The sequence below is a fragment of the Lynx canadensis genome, chromosome F2 (assembly GCF_007474595.2).
Source record: "Lynx canadensis isolate LIC74 chromosome F2, mLynCan4.pri.v2, whole genome shotgun sequence".
Classification (NCBI taxonomy): Eukaryota; Metazoa; Chordata; class Mammalia; order Carnivora; family Felidae; genus Lynx; species Lynx canadensis.
The window spans coordinates 3,229,381-3,254,677 of record NC_044320.2 but is presented as its reverse complement, the minus strand read 5'-3'; the positions used below and the strand labels follow the sequence as shown (position 1 = coordinate 3,254,677).

At 49.2% G+C, this 25,297-nt stretch overlaps 1 protein-coding gene across 1 annotated transcript in view; it reads right to left on the bottom strand.

The window, feature by feature from the left end:
• Positions 1–5,158: 5,158 nt before the first annotated feature.
• Positions 5,159–25,297, bottom strand: part of AGO2 (argonaute RISC catalytic component 2) — a 93,902-nt gene continuing 73,763 nt past the window's right edge. Inside the window, exons 12-16 of the mRNA XM_032591972.1 lie at positions 23,547–23,741; positions 21,491–21,625; positions 18,180–18,281; positions 17,421–17,620; positions 5,159–17,213 (exon numbers count right to left, since the gene is read on the bottom strand). Of these exons, the coding sequence (XP_032447863.1) occupies positions 17,105–17,213; positions 17,421–17,620; positions 18,180–18,281; positions 21,491–21,625; positions 23,547–23,741 (741 nt within the window). The 3' untranslated portion in view covers positions 5,159–17,104. The remainder of the gene's footprint in view (positions 17,214–17,420; positions 17,621–18,179; positions 18,282–21,490; positions 21,626–23,546; positions 23,742–25,297) is intronic.

Sequence of the window (25,297 nt, the reverse complement as noted above, 5' to 3'; positions counted from 1 at the left end):
GCTGTACATAGTTTAATAGTAAATGCTTTGTGGAACTAGATTTAGAGCCCTCTGTTGTTCTCATGCCTTGCTTGTTACCTGAGACGTATGCAAAATTTAAAAAGAAGCATTTCTGGGATGCCTGCGTGGCTCAGTTGGTTGGGTGTCCAACTTCAGCTCAGGTCATGATCTCACGGTTTGTGGGTTTCAGCCCCGCGTCTGGCACACACTGGCGGTGCAGAGCCTGCTTGGGATTCTCTCTCTCCCCCTCTCTCTCTGCTCCTCCCCCACTTGTGCACATGTTCTCTCTCCTGAAATAAATAAACTTTAAAAAATAAATAAAAAGCATTTCTAACACTTTTATTCCCAGAGAAAAAAAATCTCGTTAATATTTTTTGTATTTGGTTTAATTATCTCTGCAAAGGCATTTAAAAATTTTTTAATATTTATTTATTTTTGAGAGGCCAGGGGTAGGGGACAGAGAGAGAGGGAGATGCAGAACCTGAAACAGGCTCCAAGCCCTGAGCTGTCAGCATAGAGCCCGACGTGGGGCTCGAACTCAGACTGTGAGATCATGACCTGAGCTGATGTCGGACGCTTAACTGAGCCACACAGGCGCCCCATTTCTTAAAAACATTTTAAAATACTGTGTATATTGAAAATCTTAAAAAAAAGAAAACTCTCCTTTTATTGTTCATTACACACAAAGTAATTGTTTTTTTTAAATTTTTTTTTTTTTTTTCAACGTTTATTTATTTTTGGGACAGAGAGAGACAGAGCATGAATGGGGGAGGAGCAGAGAGAGAGGGAGACACAGAATCGGAAACAGGCTCCAGGCTCTGAGCCATCAGCCCAGAGCCCGACGCGGGGCTCGAACTCACGGACCGCGAGATCGTGACCTGGCTGAAGTCGGACGCTTAACCGACTGCGCCACCCAGGCGCCCCGAAAGTAATTGTTTTTATTGTTCATGAGAGAAAACCATAAGCTCTATTTGTTTTTTTTGACAGTAGGGTAAATTTTTGGCTGTCTCTTGTCTCTCTTTTTTAAAGATTTGGGTTACAGTTTACATCCAGTAAAGTCATCCTTTAACATCTGATGTGTTGGTTATGTAAGTAATCAATATGTAGGACAGTTCTATCCCCCCAATATTCTTCTGTACCCTCAGAGCCCCGTTCACTTATCCTCCGGTAACTACTGATGTTTTCTGTTCTCTTGTTTTTAAAATTGGTTTAAAATTAAAAAAAAAAGTTTTAATGTTTATTATTTTTGAGAGAGACAGATAGCACGAGGTGGGGAGGGGTAGAGAGAGGGAGACACAGAATCCGAAGCAGGCTCCAGGCTCTGAACTGTCAGCACAGAGCCTGATACAGGGCTGAACCCATGAACCATGAGATCTTGACTTGAGCCGAAGTCAGACGCTTAACCGATAGGGGCAACTGGGTGGCTCAGTTAAAAAAAAAAAAAAAATTTTTTTTTTTTTAATGTTTATTTTTGACAGAGAGAGAGAGAGACAGCACGAGTGGTGGAGGGGCAGAGACAGAGAGGGAGACACAGAATCTGAAGCAGGCTCCAGGCTCCGAGCTGTCAGCACAGAGCCCAACACGGGGCTCGAACTCAAAGACTGCGAGATCGTGACCTGAGCCGAAGTCAGACGCTCAACTGACTGAGCCACCCAGGCGCCCCTATTTAAACATTTTTAGAAACCCACATTTTGGTGTACCGTTCTGAGCTTTGACAAACTCAGGGTTGTGTAATCACAAGATATAACAGTTCTGTCATCCTGCAAATTCCCTCATGGTCAGATTCATTCCAGCCCTTTACCTTGGCAACCCCTTGAGCTATCCTTTTTACCCAGAGGAGTCAGCAAATTTACTCTGGAAAGGGCCATATAGAAAATATTTTAGGGGCGCCTGGGGGGCTCAGTTGGTTGTGCGTCCAACTCTTGATTTATACTCAGGTCATGATCCCAGGGTCGTGGGATTCAGCCCTGCGTCGGGTCTGCTTGGGATTCTCACCCTCCCTCTCTGCCTGCCCCCCAGCCCTGTACTCTCTCAAAAACAAAACCAAAACATTTTCAGCTTTGTGGGCTATATAATCTCGTTACCACTGTTGAACTAGGCTATTGTAATATAAGCAACCATATATGATACATAAAGTAATGAGTATGGCCATATTTCAGTGGGACTCCATTTCTGGACACTGAAATTTGAATCTTGTATAGTTTTCATGGGTCATGAAATATTATTTTGGTCTTCTTGAAACATTAAAAATGTAAAAACCATTCTTAGCTTATGGGCCATACAGAAACACAGTGGGCTGGCTTTGGCTCACAGACCATGGTTTGCTGACCGGTCTTTCCCATGTCACAGAAATGGAATTCTAGAGTACAGAGCCTGTGAACCCAGCTCTGCCCTGTTAAGTGTAATGCACAGGGTTCATGTTATTGCTGGTCCCACTCCTTATTGCTGTGTAGCCCCCCACCCCCGCTAGGGATATACAGTAGTTTATCCATTCCCCAGGCCAACACATAATTCCCAATTTGGGTTGTTTCCAGCATGATTACAAATAAAGCCCTAGAAACATTTGTGTGCAGGTTTTATGTGAACAGAAGATGTCCCTTTGCTTGAGTATACACTTGGGAGTGAAATTCGTATTTAAGTTCATAGGAAACTGCCAAACTTGTGAAGTGCCTGTACCATTTTGGATTCCCATCAGTAGTAAAGGAGTTTCACTTGCTCTGTGTCCTCTGCAAAACTTGGTAGGTTGTTTTTGTTTTTGTTTTAAATTTCAGCCCCTTTAATGGGTATAGGTTTTAATTTGCATTTCACTAATAACTAATGTTGAGCGTCTTAGTATTTGCTCATTTACCGTATTTTCTTGGGTAAAGTGTCCAAATTGCCCATCTTTTTATTGGGTTTTCTTTTGGTTGTGTTTTGAGAATGTTATATATTCTGAAAACAAGCCCTTTGCTAGATTATGTGATTTGCAAATATTTTCTCCCAATGTGTAGCTTGTCTTTTCCTTGTCTTGACAGCATCTTTCAAAGAGCAGAAATAATGATATCTCTATGAGAAGTTCTTAATTTTGAGGAAATCCAGTTTATGTTTTTTCTCTGGGGATCATGCTTTTCTGATCATATCTGAAAACTTGTCATCAAACCCAAAGTCACAAAGATCTCTGAGTATCTCTTTAAGTGCCGTGCACGGCCACTAGTATCTGTGCCTTCGGGACACGATGCTGTTTAAGAAATCCCCCAGAAAAATACTCACTGGTTTGTATTCTTAACCCATCTAACATTCTTAACCCATCTAAGCATTTCCGACCCAGTTCAGGGAGCTCTCCTCCTTGGGTCGTGTGCCAGTCTGATCCAAGAGCCTCCTCCTCACTGGTTTCCTCATCTCTGCAGCCTCCTTCCTCTTCCTCTTCTATACTGGTAACAGATTATCGAAACAGATTTGTGAAGATTTTTCTTTTCCTGGTCAGAAATGTTCAAGTAGCTGTCGGGACCCAAGCCTCTTCTAATACTGCGTACATTTCATCGAATCCTCTCATCAACTGTATAGTGTCCGCGTTTCACAAAGGGAATGGGTGGTCAGGTCAAGGCACTAGTGCAGGACATACCTAGGAGGTGGTGGGCATGGGATTCAAATCCCAGACTGCTTTCTTTACTGGGCCATGCAGCTTAGAAAGGATCGTCTCTCCCCGCCTATGTGGTGTACATTCTTGGCATTCAAGGCCCCGAACACTGATCTTACTCTGCTGTAGATGCTGTAGTTTTCCTACCTTAACCTTCCATTCCTCTTGATGTGGGCTCCCCGTCCTCTGTGGAGCAGAAACACCCTGATCAAGCAGCTTGCTTTTCTGAAATTATTTCCTAACTCGTGTAACACTCACCATCATAGGTTTTTAAAATTTTACTTCTTTAGAGAGAAAGCATGTAAATGGGAGAGGGGAGAGGGGGAGAGACAGAGACAGAGAATCCCAAGCAGGGTCTGCACTGTTAGTGGGGAGCCTGACTCTGGGCTTGATCTCATAAGCAAGGGAGGTCACGACCTGAGCCACAATCAAAGATTGGATGCTTAACCGACTGAGACTCCCAGGCGCCCCATCATTACAGTTTTAATCCTTATGTTTTTGTAGTCAGTTCGTGACTATAATGCTTCTGGCCAGTCAATAAAGTGAGACTTAAACAGCAAGAATGTAATAAGGTAAGCCCATATTGATTAAGAGATTATAGAGCGCTCATCATTTTCTTATATTCTTCCAGTAGCAGCTAGATGTCCCGGGGCCAGTGGGCACAAAAGTGCTAGGTGGTTTTAGATAGTAAGTCAGTGAGAAGTACAGGGTCCTGGATACATTAGGCAGGAGGTAGTGGGAAGAACTTCATCTTGATTTTGTCAGGAAAGGGGAAGGAAAAAAAAAAAAAGACTGGAACAAAATACACCAGAAGTTTTAAGAATCCCTATCCGTGTTGTGATTATAAATAATTTAAAATTTTCATCTTTATGTTCATCTGAATTTTTACATTCTCTGTAATTAATACAGTCTTAAAAATCAGAAAATAAGAACGAAACCTTGGCCTGCTTTAGCACCAGTGTACGTGTATCCTAGGGTTTTCAGCCATTGTTTGGCTTTAAGTCCAGCCCTCCTTTCCCAACAGCATATATTCTTGAGGGTACAGATAGTGGGAGTCACAAACAGCCCACAGCAAGGCCACCAGGGCCTTCAGAGCTGCAGCAGTATGTGTCACCCTAGCCTGGTGGAGGGGGTTGTGACGCACCAGGATGAGACACCTGGATGTGGTCAGTTACGGTTCCCACACAATGTGGATCTCAGGGCTTGCATTTGCCTGGGGCTTAGTTCTGCGGCTTTTGACTTCATCCTTTCTCATGGCATTTAGAGTAGAAACACCCCAGTCCCCCTAGATATCGCATTTGTTTTTCTAGTTCGTTCCTGTGGCTCTCATCCCCAAACCCGAATTCTCAGGGACTGATGCTTAGCCCTTTTGAGTTTCTGGATATGTTGTTCAAGGAATTGGTCCAATACTTGCAGACTAGGCCTCTGGACGTCCATCACTGGAGGCGTGCTCCCACCTTGGAAACCTGGAATCTTACACCGTACCGAAGATAGTGCCCAAATAAAATCTGTGAGTAATTGAAAATCTTTGGGAGAGGCAGCTGTAAATATGAGGAATTTTATTTTATTTTTTGCTGACATACTATGAGGCAAAACAAAATTGACACCATACAAAATAACTTTATAAAATATCATTCACATCATATTTTATCAGATTTACAGCATTCTGTGCATGTTAAGGGTTATGTAAGGAGGTGAAAAAACACTATGCCAAACTTTTAGTATTAGTTTATATACACACAGTAAGAAACAAAACAAGTAACTGTTAGGTTTTCCATGAATTTATTGCAAAAATAGTGCAAACTACTTAACCTAGTAAGCTGTAAAACAAACTCGAAAGGACCCAGCTAAGCTTGAACGTGACAATAGATGCTCAGTGTCTCAGCCTTTGGCATTCTTCACCAGTTTGTCTTTCGTCCATCAAGACCACTCCCCACCTGCCGGGTGAGGGTGAGGGCTGGGGATGGAGAGACGCGGAGACTGGCTCTTCCGAGACCAGATCCATCCGGCTGCCTGATGCCAGCGCTTCCTTTAGGATCATGCTACTTACTCAATGGCAATTTTGTGAGGTCTGTGTTGAAGCCATTAAGATGCCAAGATGTTTAAGTCTGACCTTAGAAACAAGTCATCCAACCTCTTGATGACACGGAGAAAAGAATTAAGGAAGCAGCATGAACAGAAAGGACTGGGAACATTATTGTCTGCCTACGCACACGGTATCCTTTTTCGCAGGTGCATTTGGGTGAAGTAGCACTAATGGTGGGCGACCTTTGAACCAGATACTGAAGTTGAAAAGACAAAAACAAAGGATCCTGTATCCCGACAAGAGTCACTTTAAAATCTCGTCCAACAGTCTATTGGGGTCCAAAAAGCGTAGATCTAAACAAAATGATAAGAGCAAAACAAAATGCTACATATAAAAGCTAAAGAAACAAAATGCAGCATATTCAGGTTCTTTTTCTTGAGGTACCTATATAAATTTAATCACCTGCCCCAAAGTACTCTTGTTAGGTGAAAGAACAGAATGCTTACTGGTGAGCCAATTGCGGGGCGTTTCTCACCACTGAGAAAGTGCAACGGCGCCGATCTGTATATGCAGCATACCGAAGGATGAGCGACTCTACAAAATAGAGCTCAAGTACTGACCCGATGGACGCTCAACAATGAGAACATTTAACTAGAATCATCCCATTTTTTGGAGATCCTGCAGCAAAAAGCCTCCCAAATCAACTTTCAGAGTTTTGCCACTAAGGAATGTTGGTTCTCTTGTAAAATTCAGAGATCTCTTTAAAATAGTAAAACTATACACTACAGGAAAGATCCCTAATTTTTATTTCTTATTGGTATAAAATCAAATTCTTAAGACTCCAAAATATTGTGTTACCTCCAAACAATTAAGTTAAAAAAGATCACCACAGTAGGAAAAGTCTAGAATTGTAAACTGCCAAATATAAAAGCATGGAAAGTCATCGATCTCCTACCTTAACTTTCTCACCTGCCAGAAAGCTTGCCTAACTCAGGGCAACCCCGGGGCTGTTGCTGAATGCAGGCCTCCCCCCACCCCACCACGGCCCACCCCACACTTCAGTGGCTCCCGCACCCCCCTCTTCCTCCGGCTCCCCCCTGGCCACCAACACCTCCACCAGGAGAGACGAAATCGACAACAGTCCATTTGCTGCTTATGAAATAAATGTATAAAATACACCAGAGGTGGCGGGGGGGGGGGGGGCACAGATGGCAAAACCCGCAACAGTTAAGTGCGTGGGAGTTGTCTTGGCTGCCCCTTCATTGGCACAGAAAATGAAGAGAGAGCTTTAAGTACGTGCATAGAAGAGTTTGGAATTTGTTTGTAAAATGTTAATTTGCTCTTGGACATAATTTTTTTTTTTCTTTTCTTTTCACAAGAGGGCAGTTGGGATTTCAGTTCTACCTTACTTGTTGGCTGGGGGCAACCTATCAAATTCCATGGCCAATTGGGCTTTTCTCCCCACCTGCAATGTAAGAATTTTAATTTCATACTGATTTTTTCAATGCATTAGGATTCAACACAAAAGGCACAAAATAAATAAAAAGATTATTAAATAAACGGAAATTATGATTTCAAGCTTTGTGTGGAGTTATATCTTGCTGTTTGGTTACTTTTTCCAATTTGATTTGACAGACTTAGTAAATAGCACCCAACTGTGTAACTGAGGTAGATCCACATTGTAAAGAAAGCTGGGTCCCCTCCATTTTATGTCTAAGTTTAAGATGCTTTTACAAAAACAAAAATCCAGATAATCCTATGCGGAAGCGATGGCAGGTGGCACTACCTGAAGAAAGCTTAGAACGTGAGCAGGTTCAGTAAGATTCATGCCCAAATCACACTCTCCATTTGCCATAAATAAATCTCAGACTGGAGGGAAAAAAAAACAAACATTTAAAAGTAACCCTGAAAAAGTCTCTAGACTTTCAGAATAGGTCATTTTGACTGCCACAGAAATGCACAATGGTCCGTTTTCATCGAGCAGTGGCAACGGCCACGCCAGACCAGAGAGCGCGAGAGAGGGATCTGGATCACCGAAAGTTTCCCTTTGTAACTCCAGAGAAGAGACTGGTTGATTTAGGATATAGCATCTTGATCTGAACAGTTTAAACCCACCCTGCCTAATATTTTTGCATACTCTGAAACTTACAATTTTAACATCTGATTAAGGCTTGATTTAAAGTGGCATTACCACCTCGCGTCATGCAGGCATCGGACATCCTCAAAACACACGGAATGGTAGTGAACAAAAGACAAGGACGTAAGCCTCCGAATTGTATTTAGCAGGTACTATAATTTTATAATTAATTGTACAATTCATGTAGCAAATGAGAAATTATACAGAGAGGCCAATGTATATAAATACTAGTTTGTACAGGAACTTTCAGTTTTACAAAACAGCACTGCACGGTTTCTCTATTGCAAGCACAAGACGTCGTCACATAGACCCACCGCACAGGTATAAACAGTCCGTAGACAATACGCAGAGTACCGCCTGAAACGAGGCCCTTGTAGCTGCTCAGCTGCTTAGAAAATAGTAAACTTTCAATGGTCACAATACATTTGGATTCAAAATATCTTCTAAAATGTTTTATTGTGGGGGGAAAATTAAGAAGGGGCAAGATCTACCTATGGAACTTCTGAATTCATTTTTGGTTCTTTTTCAATTATTTTATAAAAATAAAATAAAACTAGAAAAGTTGATAAAACTCAGGGTTAAAACCCCTCAATACATATTAGGTAAGTAATCTGAAGTGTATCAGAGGTAAGAAAAATCTGGATTTAGACACTACATTCTTTTCTTGTATTTAATGAGTAATTAGCCACTTTGCTGCACAGAAACTTAACAGTTATTCTCTTAAAACTTTTTAAAAAGTAAAAACTCACTTGCCTCTATAGTTACAAAACATGAATTCATACCTTCAGCCACTACATTAAAACCACTATCAAACTCAGGACTCAAATTTCCATTTAGTGCTACACTATATACTCTCAGGATTTTAGTCACGCGTGCATTTGCCTTGGAAGAAGATCCGAAATTCTGAATGTGTCCTCCCCTCTGCAGCCAGCACCTCTGCCGAGGGAAAGACGCACTCACTGCCTTTCAAAAAGGAGAGACTGGGAGAAGGGAGGGCCAAGAGGAGCCAGTAAGGGTGGATTTCTATGCATTTTCAAAATAAATAGCATTGGGTTCTTTCCCCCACTTGAAAGCAATAAAATCATCCCGGACAGGGTAAGGTGTTTTGTCATTAGACCATCAGCCAAGAAACTGCTCAAAACCTGGCTTGGACGAGTTAGAGATTAAAAACTGCATTTTAGGTGTGTCAGCATCGGGAGTCCTATATGCACGGCTCACCCCAGTCAGCAGCTTCCCCGCACACCACACAAAACAGAGCAACGCTAACGAAAAGCGTCCCAAGAGAAGGACAGTAGGACTGAATAGCACCTTACGTCTGAGGACTTCACGCGCAATTTACCAGAGACACGATTCCAATTCCTTTTCTAAAAATCTAGTTCCATGACACTAAATAGTCTTGTCAAGCGACTAAGGGGACAAACCACCAGGTCTTGCTGACGGTTACGGTCGACGCCTGACTAAAAGAGATGGATCTTGCGCGCATTTCCCGGAATCCCCGCCGCGGACGTGGACTTGGAAAGGAAATCCTGCGGCTACAAGAACCTAACGTTTTCCGACGTGAGACAGTATGCACGGGCATCACAGTTTACAAAGTCAGGAGCTGAGGAGCAAACGCAGCTTCAAAGGCAGAAGGTCAATGATTGACTTGTGGAATGATCCAGGCTTACTTCCCAATGAAAACGCAGCCCCAACGCGATTCCAAAAGGACACTGAGGACCGGACTTTTAAAGGCACAGAGGCTGAGACTGGGTCTTCCAGAACATGCTCAGTCGGGTACCAAGGGAGACCAGAGGAAGGACTGGTGCCACCCACTTCCTGGGTCAGAGGGACCTGCCCTCTCCCGCGCCCCCCCCCCCCCAGATTGTCCCCACAGTCTCTAGAGTTCAAAGGAGCCTCGGCTCCCCAACACAAGCACCGAGGTCTGCCAAGTGGTGCCAAGGGGCCACGCAGTTGGCCTGCACCGCACCCCTGGCCTCATGGTGTAGGCTGGTCTTGGGATCGACTCACGGTTTGAAGGACCTTGATTCAGAAGGTGCTTAACGAGGGTGGCCTCAACATCTAGTTCCTGGAGACACTTGAGGAGGAAGAGTTAATATTTGGTGTTTTAGCTTTAACTCTTTCACATCAACCAGTAAGAGAAAAGTGTTAACAAAAGCACCAGTAGTCTTCAGCTCCCTCTTTTAAAATAATTTTTCATGAACGCGAAAATGGCGGGAGAGACCCACCCTGGGATTCTGGAGACATTTATGCACAGAGCTCACGGGCAGATCTGAGTTCAACAGTTCACATTACTGAATCAGAGTGGGCTGCCGTGCGGTGTCCCCTGAAAACGCCCTGAATGGGATTCTGGTGGAAGAGAAGGCCAACCCAGAGCGCCCGAGCAGTTCCAGAAGCAGCAGGTCAGCAGACACTGAGGGTGCCCGCGCTGAGCGCCCACGCATCTTGGGGAGGGCTGTGTCTACAAAACAGTGTAGTCGCGCCATTACAAAACATTCGTAGAAAGACCGCAAAGGACACTTAGCTCTTTCAGGATTAAAGCAGCCGCGCAGCGAGAAAAGCATCAAAACCCAAAACGACAGTGCTAAAGGCAAAAACTGCCAGGTCATGTTACACGCGTAACCTCTCTGCGCCAAAGTCAGCATCTGATGAGCGTCCGGTGAGCGAGCAGAGCAACCTCCACGCCCCCAGATGTCCGTTCCCGCAAAACCGCCCGCCCGTCCCTCAACAATTTAAGAGCAAACCAACGGAGGGGTCTCGCAGCAAATGCGGACCTTCAAAGATGAGAGAACCTAACGAGCCTAAAGACAAGAGGTGAAGAGGGCAGAGGGCGACCCCGACTGACCCACGGCAGCGTGTGGGCAAAGGACGTTCTGGCAGCAAAGTGGTTAATCACAGGGAGGGCTATTCAGAGCGGTAGGTGACAGACTCTCAGGACAGACTGCCTGCGAGTTAGCGAGTTAGTGTCAGATGACCCAGGGGGCCCTGGGAACTCCGACTTCAAGATGCTGGCTGTGGGCCCTTATGTCCGGTCAAACAAAGGGCCTTGGACTCGGACAGAACATTTTGCTTTTAAACCGTAGATCATTTTTAAGTAGGGAGTGACGGTAACTCAAGGTTCCAAGGTCAAAGGCCGATCACGACCGCACTGTCTCCTGCGACCACACGGCCACTTTAGATGGATTATTTTTGCACAAGAGTCGGTGTTTAAGCACCTTTGTGATTTTACAGAGCGTATAAAAAGGGAGGAGAGCGCAGAGGGAGCCATTTTCAACCCATTCACAAGTGAAGCAGAGAAGAGAGTGCTTTCTCACAGCAAACAGGGAAGCGCACAAGGCCAGGACCACAGGCCGCTTCAGGGTCTCGCTGCACGCAGCCCCGCACGGAGGCGCTCCCGCCAGCCTGGGAGGACGGTGCGGGAGGCTCTTCCGTTTCATTCGTGCTGGCTGCTTAGAGTCCTAAAACGAGTCCTAAAACGGAGCCGGGCAGCCCCGAGGAGTCCCGGCCCGCCTCTCTTACCTCCGAGGGGGAGGAGGGGACTGCCCACGGGTCACAGTATGGCACACGCGTTTTCAAGCCAGAACTGGAGAGAGAGATGTTCACAATTCAGTTTATTCAGGCAACGTTTTGGCTATTTTCAGTGTGGATAGCTACGCTTAAGAGCAAACACGAATCTACTGAGAATTCAGAGGTAGCCTTTATCTGCATTTATTTACTTTTTTTTAAACTAAAACGTATTCAGAAACCACTTTCTGTGGTGATTCGGCTAGGCCAATACATTCACTTTAGACAATAAAATGGCAAAACATAACCAAAAAAGCATTACGGAGGGCACCACGATGGCATCGACGCTACGTTGACACACATTCGTGTCTGGTTTGGGTCTAGAAGCTCCGTGTGTGTCTTACTGGGTAGCCTGACCGCAAACAATTACACACTGTGGGCTGTGGGCTGGAGCACATACTTCTCATCTAGCAACGTCACAAGGCATAAAGGAACAGCGCTGGATCTCAGGTCTCTCCAGCATCGATGGGCTAAGCCACAAATGACGGTTTTGACACAACAGTGATCTCATGGCTTTAAAATGATGGCTGACCAAAGAGAAGTGAGGGAGGCCCTCACCGTCTGGCAACATTGGCCACACAGATGCTTCTGATCCGAACTGTCAGATGCTGGATGGAACTGGAAGAAAATGCTTTAAGGAGCCATGAAAAACAACCAGGAATTAGACCAAAGAGAGCGTTCAAAGGATTTATAATTAACCCTCTTAAAGTTAAATCTTCAGACCTCAACGGGAGAGCATACTCTCCTTTCAATAAACTGCAAACTTCCTTTCTGGAAAACAAGAAAACGAGGCTAATTTGTCCTTCATGAATGGTCAGCAGACACAAGGCTAAAGAGGCAGAGTGAAGTCCACGCGACTCTAACACATAATACTGAAAACGTGCCAGTACCCTACAACAAAGCGACACGTCGCGTTCCTATCACGTTTGCGGCCCTACATCTATTTACAATCATTTCAAACAAGTACAGCAGATGCAAAGTTGGACATAATAAAAAGGAAGTTGTCAAAAAATCAGTGCAATTATTCTGAGTTGAAAATCTTCCTTACAAAAGAGTCAGCGTGTGTGTGTAACACAGACAGCCCCATTACAAAGTCACACGTGCACCGTGTCCACACTGAAGAGAACGTCACCGCAGCCGAAACCCGCAGGCAGGGCAGCTCGAGGGAGAAGATTCTTGGTTACTCTGGGGAAGGGCTTAAAATATAAATAAACTATTTGCATTCTGAAAGTGAGGCGTACGAACACTGAGGAAGTTTCTATTTATTGTACATTCCTTTTCTCATGAGCGTGAGAGATGAGTCAAAGAGAGGTCACAGGGAAATTTCTATGGCTTGTCTGGGCCACTGGGATTGTCCACTGTCTGGATTATGTCAACTTCTAAAGCTCCTCCTAATGGAACTGCCTTAGGTGAAGGAAAATGCCCATGAAAAATCCTTTTAACTGTCCAACAGATCAAAGTCCCGTTGAAGGAGTACATCCAGATCCTGACGGCTCCACGAACCAAGCCAAGTGCTTCCATGATGCCAAGCAACCAAGAGAAGCCGTCCCAGCCCCCCAAGGCCCCCCAGAGACAGTCTGGTGTCCCAACTGCAGGACGCTTGGCTGGTCTACCCTTAACATATTGTATCAAATATATAATTTGACTGAAAAACTGCCTTGTAAAAATAAAATTTAAATCACCCTGCAGATCAATGTAAAATTACATTGCTGCATATATAAGAAAAACAATTCATCCAGAAAAATTACATTTGTGGCTTTCAAAAATAAAATCATCCGGCAAACTTGCAGGTAAACATTAGGCAATTTATAAAAGTTGGGGGAAAGAAACTGCTAGCATATCCATCAGGTACCACATGCACTGGGATATCCACATCGGCCAAATCGAACCAGAGCAGAAAGAAAAAAAATAAATAGCAACATTTGCATTTACCAACAATAAAAATAACATATAATATGACATCAGTAAAACTACCCCGCACCCCGCTGCAGGAACTGAACTACACGGTCTTTTCCAATGAGCACCCCGCAGCCAGGGTGAACATCAGTCAGAGCAGGGACCCCGGCCAACCTCAAAAGAGCAGGGAAATCACTCCGTTGCCACCACGTCCCTCTCGGGCAAGCCCCCCCCCCCCACCCCCACCCACCGAGGGCCAGGGGCCGCCTGTGGTTCTAGAGTGCAAACATTCATCCACGGGAGTGTGAGACCACCACCAGAAAGCGACATCACGTTAACAAGTAAAAGCAGACCCTATAACGTATCAAAAGTGTGTGTGTGAAGATTTCTCAACTCCCAAACCAAACAGTCCCTTTCTAAAAGCACAGGTATGCCCAGTTTTACAATAACGTATCCGCACTAGGCAATTCTGAGCTTGTAGCACACAAACAGGCTGGAATCTCAGCGTCCCCAAGGGGCACGGGCACAAAGCAGCGGCCGCCCTCGGCTCCCCCGGGGTTTCCTTCATTGCTTTGTCACTAGGGCGAGAGCGGGGCGAGCAGAACAGTGGGGAAGGGAGGGGGGGTACAGTCATTTCTCTTAAAGCGAACATTTTAAAATCTACTAGGAAGAGTACCAGTATAAGAATCTCATTGGGAGACCTCTTTGAAAGAGACGAGATAAATCCTAGTTTTCCTCTTTAATGAATCCAGATTTCTACATCATAATTTTCACATTCAGTTTGCTTAAAGCAAGGCACACCTTACTTAACAGTGGGGCGGGGCAAAGCCAGCGAGCGGACGCCACTCGAGTCCACACGGGCCCCGAGCCTCCGGTGACCGCACGCACGCGGAGGACGGGGCTCCCCTGGGAATCTGGGGCCACGAGGGCCGAGGTAGCCCAGGGGCGGGGGGTGCAAGCACAGTCAGAGACGGGCGAGGGCCCCTTTTGGCTTCCGCATGAACAGGGCTCAGACTTAGTCTACTGCACTTTGAGGTTTTACGCTGTCTCAAAACTGATCCTAGTAACGGGGGGATTGGTAGAAATTTGGGAAAACAATTATTTACCTGAGAAACTGTAACTACAGCCATTTGAATTCTGAATCATCAGATGTGTACAAAGGTATGCAGCTAACCCAGCTGGAGACGTTTGGTCTGTTAATGCTTTTAGCATGAAAGGTTTTATAAAACTAGCATAGGGCTGTACAAAGTACCTTTCTCGAAGTACTATGCCCACGAAAAGGAACACCTTGCCTTCAAATGATTAAAGAAAAAAAAGGTCTAATTTTCTGTCAGCCTGTGATCTCTCCTAGGCGTTAGCTTAGAAGGCACCTGCCCACACTGCCAAAGGGCTCCCCCGGGCTGGGCCCTCGGTGCTCGAGGGAGATTACTCTTCAGAAAGTTCTCCCTCACGGGTTCTCAGACTTCAGGCAGCCCCGCAATCCCGGCTGAAGGTACAAAATACAGACGCCCAGCCCAGCTCTGGAGAATCTGATTCAGGGGTCTGCATTTTTACCAAGCACCGCCACTGCCCTGACCGCCAGGACCCTGTGGCAGGTCGCAGAAACAAGCCTTTGAGACACACGGTTCCAGATGACCCTAAACATGGCTGAAAACTAACCTAATTTCAGATTTCGAAGGTGTATTAGTGAAGAGATTCCCTCCTTAGCTTGGATGCTCCTGGTAATTTAAGCCAAGAGTGTATTGGTATCCTTCTGAAAATAGGAGAAAGTGCCACTTGCCAATAAAAGGACAGGGAATTGCAACATTTCTTAGAGCAGAGGCTTCTGTTCATTTAAAAAGACCAAAATAACAAAAAAACAAAAACCAACAAAATAACAACAAAAAAAAACCAACCAACCCAAAAAACAAAAAAAACCCCAAAACAAAAAAGATACAGCAAGAAAAGGCTAACGCCATTACTAAGACACCCACATGCACACACAGACACGCACGCACACACCACTCTGAGTATATATCTTCACAAACAATAGTCGCCCCTTTGTCATCGCCGCCAAAATCTAGGCCGAGTGTCGGTCACAGCCCCGCCTGTGGTCGCCCCTCCCCCCTCCGAGCCAGCAGACAAGGATGGAGGTGGGGGTGCTGTCTCCAGCAAGAGGCAGCCCATCGGGACCCCCGTCCCACCGCAGGGCCAGAGGTCAGTGTCGGGGAGGGGGTCCGGGGAGGGCCGTCGGCAGGGAGGGGTAAGCCTACAGAGCACAAAGCAGCACTGGGGGGGGGGGGGGGGGGAAGGGCTCGTCTCCTTCCCCGAATCTCTACACTGAACGTGGATTTGATTTGTTTTAAAAACTGTCTACGAGGACAAACAGCCCACTTAGCACAGAATCGTCTGCTGTTACCCTTCCGGAGTTGTCCGTGGTATCACGCTTAGTGCGACGGTTTCTAGATTGGCAAACCCGCGTCTGGGGCCCAGAATGCAAATCTCTTCTGCGGGCTTTGCAGTCCGCCACCTCCGCGGGCAGGCTCCGTCGCGGGCCGCTGGCCTCGCGCCCAACGGGGAGCCACCGCCGACGGCTCTCTGCGCGTTTCAGTGCATAGATCCTACGAGACTCGTCTAACAGAGAACCAGACGCAGAGAGAAGTGCACTCCGACACGTGGACCTGTTCCAGGAATGGAAGAATAAGTACATTCCATCTGTGCTTAACCGGCTGAGTAACACACGGGGGCGGGAGGTGGGGTGGCGGCGAGCGGCTGCCGTGCGCGCTCGGTGCCCCCCAAGGTACAGGCTACGCAATCTACGCGGGGAAGGCGGGTCGCGGTCACATTGAGTCAATTGCATACTCCTGTACGTAAGCGCGAGAACCACATGAGGCGGTCCAGTCTCCAGGCTCCAAAACACTCCTGATATGCTAAACAGATCACAATAAGCACCCCATAGTCAATAAAATGAAAAACAGCATCTACCTATCACATTAATACTGCAAACCAGATATATATATTTTTTCTCTTACATTAAAGACATAACAGTGAAAAAGGATTGTACTGTATTTATCACCACAGACCCGTATTCTTTAGAAACTTTGGAAAATAAATGTCACAGTCCTATAGGACAAATCTTACGATTAGACTGTCGGCATATTGTCTTTTTTCTTTTTTTTTTTTTAAATAAATTTTTATTAAAATGGCACTTGTCTGCCAATCTCTCTGGACCTATAAATGTTGTAAACACACATGGCCCGTCTTCTGCCCCCGCTCCTTATTTCAAGCTGAGTGAGAGGCGGGTGGTGACAGAGCGAGACGCCCGTGGGCGCCTCGGCGGGCCACCTGCCCTCGGCCCCGAAGAGCTTGTGTGAGCCCTGTCAGGAGCGCACTAGGGTCACTCTGGTGTAGACGTCAGCGACCCCGTCACAACGCTCAAGGCTTTAAAACCACTGCCGTGCTCTGTGTTTTGCTTCCACTCTCTGAGAACGTTCACAGCTAGTTTGAGCCCATCAATTTCATAGAGAATCACGTATTAAAAACAAGTAAATCGAATGACCAAATAAATTAAAAATGTTTTAAAGCCCTGAGTTCATAGACTGGTTTTAGGAGATTTTTAGGAAACACGGGACTCTATTTTAAGAAGCAGCTTCTAGATTTTGGCAAACCATACTTCCTACGACAATGGGGTCTCATACAGGTCTGCAGTTCAAAATCCAAGTCTGAAATCCGGGACGGAAGGCATTCTGGAAGATGGAGAATCTACGAAAATCGATGACGTCTCATGTTCGATGCTGGCTGTCACGGAAGGGCTGGGCATCTGTTGGTCTGAGTGTAGCTGGTCTCATGTGAATCCAACTCCGTACACCATCGTAAACACTACGACACGTCAAGCAAAGTACATGGTGCGCAGCGTGTCCTGATGAACCTGGACCGCCTTTGCCAAGGCTTGGTGGTCTCGCCCATTACTCTGCCCGGAGGTATGGCTTCCTTCGGCACTGCGGGCGCGGGGGGACAGAGAGAGAGAGAGAGCGCGGCCTTCAGTGCCCCGGGTACCCGGGGAGGCGCCCACGCAGCCGCCGGGCGGCGGGGAAGACGCCGGCGGGTGGGCGCCCGACGGCTCCGGCCGCCGGGGCCCGGCCGCTTCCCCGTTCGGGAAACGCAGCTGCCGACGCGACCCCGGCCGGCAGAGGCACGCCACTTACCTGTCATGTTCTTTGTCCACCAGGTGGTACCTGGCGCGGAAGGCCACCAGGTGAGCGTAGTACGCCGGCGCCGGGATGGACACGGAGCGCGTGCAGCGCACGTAGGTGTGACACAGCTGGTAGGTGAGGATCTGCAGCTCGTCGGAAGAGAAACGATTGTCGTCCCAAAGCACGTGGTAGTGGGAAGGCCTGCTTGTTCCCTAAAAGCGGACCAGAGGGTCAGGGCGTGAGCACGCGAGCGAGGCATCCAGAACTCACCCACACCGGGGTGCTGCCGAGACCCGTCCGCGCGACGCCTCACCGAGGACGCGGCGCCGAACGTCTGATGACAAAAACCGCGGGTCCCTGCACTGACAGAGCGTCCCTGTGCGGCCTGCAAACACGCGTGGCGGGGGACAAGGGTGAAGCCCACCACGTGGGAATGAGTTGGCCCGGAGTCGGCCCCAGGCACACAGGACGCCCCTCGGGCCTCGCCAGCGCCCCTGGCCTCGCACCCACCTCTCCGCCTGCCTGACCTCACCTCATCTAAAACGGGGACCCTGGCCGCAGCACGCCAGTGGGTCCTTCCTCCCCAGCACCCCGTGGTCCCGACTCACCTGTTCGCCGGCTAACCGCCCCACCTCCCCGGGGACGGGCTCGGGCCCCAGCCCCGCCTTCCACACCACGTCCCCGGAGCCCACGGGAGCGCTCGGCGTGAGGTCTGTGATCCTCCAGTGTTTGCTGAACACGCAGACCGTGTCACAGAGACTGTGTCCTCACCTGGATGCCGGCGTGACTACACAGGTAGAAGTCAAACTCGGTCGGGTGGGTGATTTTCGTGTCCACAGTCGTGCCTGCCGGAATGTTTCCACTTTTCCCAACCTTTGGCAACACAGGAACCCGTCAGACACGTCCAGGGGCAACAGAGCAAAGCAAGCCAGCCAGCCTCGCCCACGCTGCCGTCTGGTGCTGGGCCTTCCCGACCACGGGCTGCCCCATTTTGAAGTCTTTAAATTGGCTACGGTATTAAAGTAAAATTTAATAAATCCTAGCCACCAGAAGTAAGGAAGCTCCTGTTCTAGGCAGGCTGGGGCCTTTAGGAGGCCCGGGTGGGAGAGGCAGTGTCTTCCCTTTGCTGAAAAATCTGCGTGTAATGCTCGAAGGCTCTTCGTTATTGTTGAATCTAAACCTGTGCACGATGGACACTGGACAGGTCCTCGTCCACGCACACGTGATATTCAAGGCAGGGGGCGACTGGGTGACTCAGGTCAGGGTCAGGTTAGGATCTTGTGGCTCCTGAGTTCGAGCCCTGCTTGGGATTCTCTCTCTCTCTCCCCCTCTCTGTGAACCCCGCCCCCCCTTGTGCACGCGCGCTCTCTCTCTCTATGGCGCCCCCCCTCAGCTTCCCTTCTATGTTGCAGTCTCACTCAGATTTAGACTTTATCACTTTTTTGCTACATATTTAAGTCTCCATCAGCACCACACTGTGTTACTTCACAGGTTTTTAAATTGCCTACCTACGTCATACATATTCTGCAACTTACTGTTTCTGCCCAATTTTTACCATTTTGAGACGTATTCATGTGATACGCAGAGTTTATTCATATTCGTTACTGCACAGTATGACAGTATATGAACATCAGAGACAGTACTGCGATAAACACTCTTACACGTGTCTCCTTATACATAGGCAGGTGGGTTTCTCCAGGGCAGACCTTTAGAATTACCCGACTGCACCCAAGTTGGCTATCAGTCTGCACTCCCAACAGAAGCGTGGGGGTCTAATGATGCGTTTACTTGTATCAAGGACTATGCTAAGTGCTTAGTGTGTGAGCTCCGCTAACCCTCCCGACATCCTGAGGAAGGTGGTAGAGGGAGGCTGACGCCTGTGGGCAGTCCAGATGCTGAGGGGCAGACTAGAGCCAGGCTGCCTGGCTCCAGACCCCGTGCTCCTGACCCCGGCACAGCGCTCATACCGTCGCCAACACTTGGTATCATCAGGGTAACTTTATGAGTCCCCCCGACTTTTCCCATTCTCTAAAATATTTTGTGTAAGATTATTCTTTGAAGGTTTGGTAAAATTTGCCTATAAAAAATCTGGATAAACTTCATAAAAGAAACTAAATAGTTTCCACTTTTTTCCTATTCTCTGCCACACTTTAAAATCATCCAATCTTGAAGGTTTGGTAAAGCTTGCCTGTAAAACTCTCTGGGCCTGATGCCTTTTGGAAATGATGAGTGGATTATCCCCCTGAGCTGATTTCAGTGATTTACGTAATTGCACAAACAACCGTTTGTATCTATTTCTAAGTTTTCTAAGGTATCTACCAGCATAACGCTATTACTATCCCATGATGATTTAAGGTAACACACGCCCCTTCCTGAGATCATACATAGTTCTCTATATGCTACTTAAGATTGTTAGAGTTTCCTCTCTTTGCCTCATTGAGTCTTGCTAGGTTTACCTATCTTCAAAGAAGGTTTTGTTTGTGTTAATCTGCTCTGTCCTCACTTTCTCCTTCATTATCTTCCATTTGGAGGGGGTGGTATAGCAACAAGCAGACTTTGAGCCCCCTTGACTCCTCGCAGGAGTCAAGTTTGCAGGCCAAGGAATGAGGGGACCAAAGCACACCGGCTCCTCAGCTTTTCCTTCCACGCCCAGACAGACATCTCACTTCTGTCCTTCCTGTACCTTCGGGCTTCTTTGATGGTTCTTATTTTCCAACAAATGTATCTAAGTCTGTACACTTCTATCCAAGCACTGCACGAAGTCTGATGTGAAACGCTCGTTTTTATTCAGTTCTGATTACTTTGTATTTTTATTCTCTTTATGTGTTTAATGCACGTACTACTTAGAAGAGAAGTTAAAATTTCAGGCCTTGTTAAAATGTCTTTTTAGTTCTACTCTTCCTTTAAAATTTAACGTCTGATAAAAAAAAAAAAAAATTGTGGTTTGCCCAATACTGAGGTTTGGAAATCTCCCGAGATTGCCTCTGTGACCCGGTACGAGGCAACTTTCACGAGCCTTCCACGTGAACTCAACTGTCAATGGCTGGGTTCTAACTAACCGTAAGATCTGGCGTGGTCTCTTCATACTTCCCATTTCTAGCTTTGACTCATTTTGCCTGTTTCAGTTTCTGATAGCAGGGCGTTAAAATGTACCTCTTTGCTGGTGGATCTGTCCGTTCCTCCTTGGAATTCTGTCGCTTTTTTGCTACACTGGTTTTTACCCCCCTTTCCATATTTTTTAGGTCACAGCGTTACGTCCAAACTCAGTTGTTCTCTCTTCTGGGTAGTTCATCCCTGTGACTGTGACAAAGTGTCCCTTTCTGTCACTAACGATTTGTCCTCTGTCTTGCAGACAGTCAGCATCTCTCGGCTGCTGTCCTGGCTTGGTGCGGTGGGTACCGACCAAGTGGACGGCTACAGGCCCTCAGAGTAGAGTCTCTCCCTTCTGGGGGGGGTTCCTTTTCTCAGGCAGGTACCTGATAATGTGAAGTTGAGGACAGTACGTCTACGTGTAGATTTATTTTTATTTATCCTGTTGGAAACACGGAAAATACTTTCAACCTCAGGATTCCCGCCTTTCCTCAACTGTGGAGAATTCTGAGCAGTTACACCTACGGATCTTGCTTCTCGCTGACACCCCTTGCTCCGGGACGCCCGGAGACATAGCCCTGGACCGGGTCCCCAGAGCCACCTCCAACCTCCCGTGAGGGTCCCCAGTTTGCCGTGTTCCAGCTACTCTGTCCACCGCCGTGGTTACTAACCGGACCTTTTTCAGAGCCAGATCCCTGCTAATTTCTCTACTGGACAAATGCCGTCTCCTGCTCGGACCTGTCCCAGGCCTGTGGGGTTTGCAGGTCCAAACGTCCCACCAGACTGAGGAGAGCCCTTCGCTGGTGCCTGAGGCTAGGTCCCCAAGGAACTCGCCCAGGACGGGGTGTCCCGAGACACCTGGAACAGTGGGGGCGGCACCAGCACCCTGCAGTGCGGCTCAGGCCGAGGGCTGAGCACAGACCCGCGTCCCTCGCGGCCCCGCGGCCCTCGCGGCCCCGCGTCCCAGGCCCTCCCTGTGGCCAGAGCCTCACCCTCTCGTTCTTGTCGGTGCAGAAGAGCCGCGTGTGGTGCCTTTTCTGCACCACTATGAACGTGATCCCTGGCTGGTAGTCCTTTTCCAGCTTAATACACGCCTCGCGAATGGCCAGTAGCTCGTGGTGGAGAACCTGGGGGGGAAGACAACGCACGCCTTACTCTACTTTCACCGCCTCTTTCTACCTCAAACTACGCCGTTCGGAACACGTGCTGGCCGACGAACGCTGCAGCTCAGAAACGATACTCCAGCGGCCTGTTAGCAGCTGCGAGCCTCTGCCTCCCCGCAGGTGCTGTTTCGTTTACGTAACTGAGCAGACGAGACCCAGGTCTCGTGGTTCGGTGGTTTAAATGAGAGGATGCGTTACGTTGCTCACACTGTTTTCTGGGATGTTCTCAGTGACTAGCACCCACCGTACACGGGAGTAACGAGGCACCGTGGGAGACACACGCGTGAACGAATCCGTCCAAACAACTTGTTTTCTGTGCCGGAGAGGAGGGAGAGAACCTCGCAGAACACAAGGACCTGGGAGCCGGGCCCGAGGTCAAACCCAAGCCCTACCACCAGGCAGCTGTGTGGCTCGGGGAAAGCCACGTACCCTCTCTGATGCCCGTTTGTTTTCACTTTTAAGACGGGAACAGCCTACGTCCCGCAGGCTGGCTGCGAAGACTAAAGTGGCGCACGAGGCGCCTGGGAGCCAGGCCACGAAGAGGAAGAAGATGCTGTTCCCGCCGCCCGTCTCAGAGGTAAGCGGGCAGAAGTCCTCTCACGGTGGCGAAGGCCGTTCTAGGCACCACACACCTTACGTTTCTAACCCCTGTCCTAGTTACAGGTCACGATGATGTTGCACAAACGCCAGCTGTGGTCATTCCGTAAGACCCCGAGCAAGCTCACAGCGATGAGAACAGAAGGCGCGGACCCCTCCCCGGCAGGGCCGGCTGCGGCAGAGGGTGAGGGGGCTGGGGGCGCAGGAGGGCGGTGAACATCTCCAACCGAGGGAACCCAAGAGGTTCTGCACAGGAGGTGCCTTCAAGGTCGGCTGGCACACGCTGGCGGGGACGGCACAGGAGCGGCCCCCCCACCCCCCTGCACACGCTCCGAGGGGCCCTGGCCTCAAGTGTCGATTCCGTTCTTCCCGCCAACCGTGGGCCTCAGGGTCATCTGCTTCTACTCTGGACCAGGAAGGTCCAGGCCGTCCTGCTCACGCCTAGTCAGGTGCTATCCAGCCTGTTTGTCAAGGCAGCCTGGGGGCCTCTGGAACACTCCGGTGCAGCTCCCGGAATCCCCTCCCCTCTGGGGTCCCTTCTCCCACAGGACCGGACATGAGCCCTGTATCTTCTGCCTTCCCTGCCAACATCTCCCTGGAGGCACGTGTTGGGATGGGGTGGGTGCTGAGCTGGAATTAGCTTGGACGGATGTGGAGACACATCCGGGCACCAAGCGCCCGAGCTCTGGGTTCAAGGCCAACCACTGGTCACCTTCACAGGGAGGTAAGGCAGATGCCCGGGAGCAGAGCACAGTCTCCCCGTACCCACTCCCTCGCCTCTCCTCCACTACTCCCCGTGTCTGATGGCAGCCAGCCGGGCCCGGGATCCACAGGTCACCCCTAGACCCCGCCGCCCCCTCCACGTCCAGATGGTGGCTGTGAACCCTGTGTTTAACCCTCCTTCCAAAGGGGCCCCCGCCCAGCCCCGCTCCAGGGCCCCCTGCAGTCTGCCTTTCACACTGCACACGGTGACCCCCAGGCAAAACTGTTGTCTCCAGCTCACAGACTCTCCCCGGCCGAGCCTCTGGAAGGGCAGCGTGCTGACCTAGACCCAAGCTCCCTGCACAGCCCTTGAGGCCTCGAGCCCAAGCCGAGCCCCTCGTCCCTCCCGTCCCGGCTCAGCACCGCTGGCCGGGCATCCGCTTCCCTGGCCTGCCTTCCACGCTCTGGCCGGATAGAAACCACGTCACCGTTTTCACCAGAGAACCGGACAAGCTATCGTATGGGACAAACGGGTGACCCTAAGGCGTCCTGAGACCACAGAGAGGGAAATCACGAGGCGGCCTACCTGCTGAAACTGCCCCTCCGAGACGCCGTCGCGGTAGAAGATGATGCGGGTCGGCTTGAAGCGCGTGGACTTGTAGAACTGGATGAGGAGCTCGCGGACCATGGTGGCCAGGTCCTGGATGATCTCCTGCCGGTGCTGCTGAACCCGCACGGTGGCACAGTAGCGGTTGGGGTGGGCGTCCATGCTGCCCACGACCTGTCGGGACGGGTGCAGGGAGCGTTGGGGGGACTTCCCGGAAGCCCCCCACTCTCGGTGTGCGCTGGAGGAGGGACTGGGGATGGACAGACTTGCCTATGCCCTCAACTTGACATCACGGTGAAGGGACAGTGGCTGGTCAGTTGTGAACCTGCTGCCTTTATGTTTCTTTTTAGTATGTGGGCAACAGTGTTCGTAAATAGACTGCAAAGAATAAAAACTTGCTTAAAGTGGGGGTGTCTGGGTGGCTCAGTCGGTTAAGGGTCCGACTTCAGCTCAGGTCGTGATCTCATGGTTTGTGGGTTCGAGCGCCACGTTGGGCTCTGTGCTGACAGCTCGGAGCCTGGAGCCTTCTTCGGATTCTGTGTCTCCCTCTCTCTGCCTCTCCCCTGCTTGTACTCTGTCTCTCTCTCTCTCTCTCTCTCTCTCTCTCTCCTTCTCTCTCTGCCCCTCCCCTGCTCACGCAGTCTCTCTCTCAAAAATAAACATTAAAATTTAAAGAAAAAAAAGTTTGCTGAAAATATCTGATAAAAAATAGGCAATTATTCTGAACCTTTACTCCGCTTGTGATCACATGGGGCTGAATTACATCAGCCCCAAGAAAGCAACTTGTATCAGGTTCCCTAGTTTTTTCAAAGCACACTGCTCACCAGGGGAAGCCATCTGCGTATCAGTGCACATCCCAAGATTCTGAACCCCAGAAACGGCAGGCCATCCCCAAGGCACACTGGCACGTAAGCAGTTGCCTGAAGGTGCCGACCAGGAGGAGCCCGGAGAACAAGGCACACCTCCACCCTGGGGTCTGCTGTGCCCTTTGCTAATCAAACAAGGGCGGGCTGAAAATTGTCTAACAAGGTCAGAGCTGCAGTCCAGGTAGGAAGAGGAGATATCTGCAGGAGGAATCAGGTGAGCTGATGCTAACCTGATAAAGGAACAGGGCCCCTGAGTAACTTCAGACACACCTGCTGGGGGCCCACAACAGTCCCCGGGGAAGCCTGCACCTCCCGGGGGTCCTGGCCTTCCTCCCGACTGGGGATCAGCCACCCCTCGGGGTCAGACGCGCCTCGGAGAGAAGCACTGGGCTGCGGGAGGCAGGCCCCGTCCACACGTGTGCCACACGTTAGAGACCCGCATCTGCGGCTGCTGCTGCGAAAGCTAGGACGGGTGACTCCAAGCCCCTCCACGAGGCACCTGAGGGCACTGCTCTGACCTCAACCTGAGCCTCAGGGGGTCTTGAGCTGGGTTTTCTGCAGCTTCTCTCGAGCAACTGAGTTTGGCTTTTCCGGACTGCGTGTGTAAAACGAGAAAACTAATACTGACCCACAAGATTAGGACTCAGTGTAAGTATGCACCCGGCCCAGAAGTCGCTGCAGCGGTCCCCGCTGGACGTGCTGGGGACACAAGCCTTGAGCCCCAGGCTTCCTTCCCTCCACTTGGCTGCCCTGGCTGCAGGCCGCCGGGAGGTCCCGCCAGACAACTCGGAGGTACCGCCCTGGGCTCTGTGCTCCACAGGCCAAGTCCACGCTACCCTGAGCGTGTGCTTGTCTGGTCCTCTT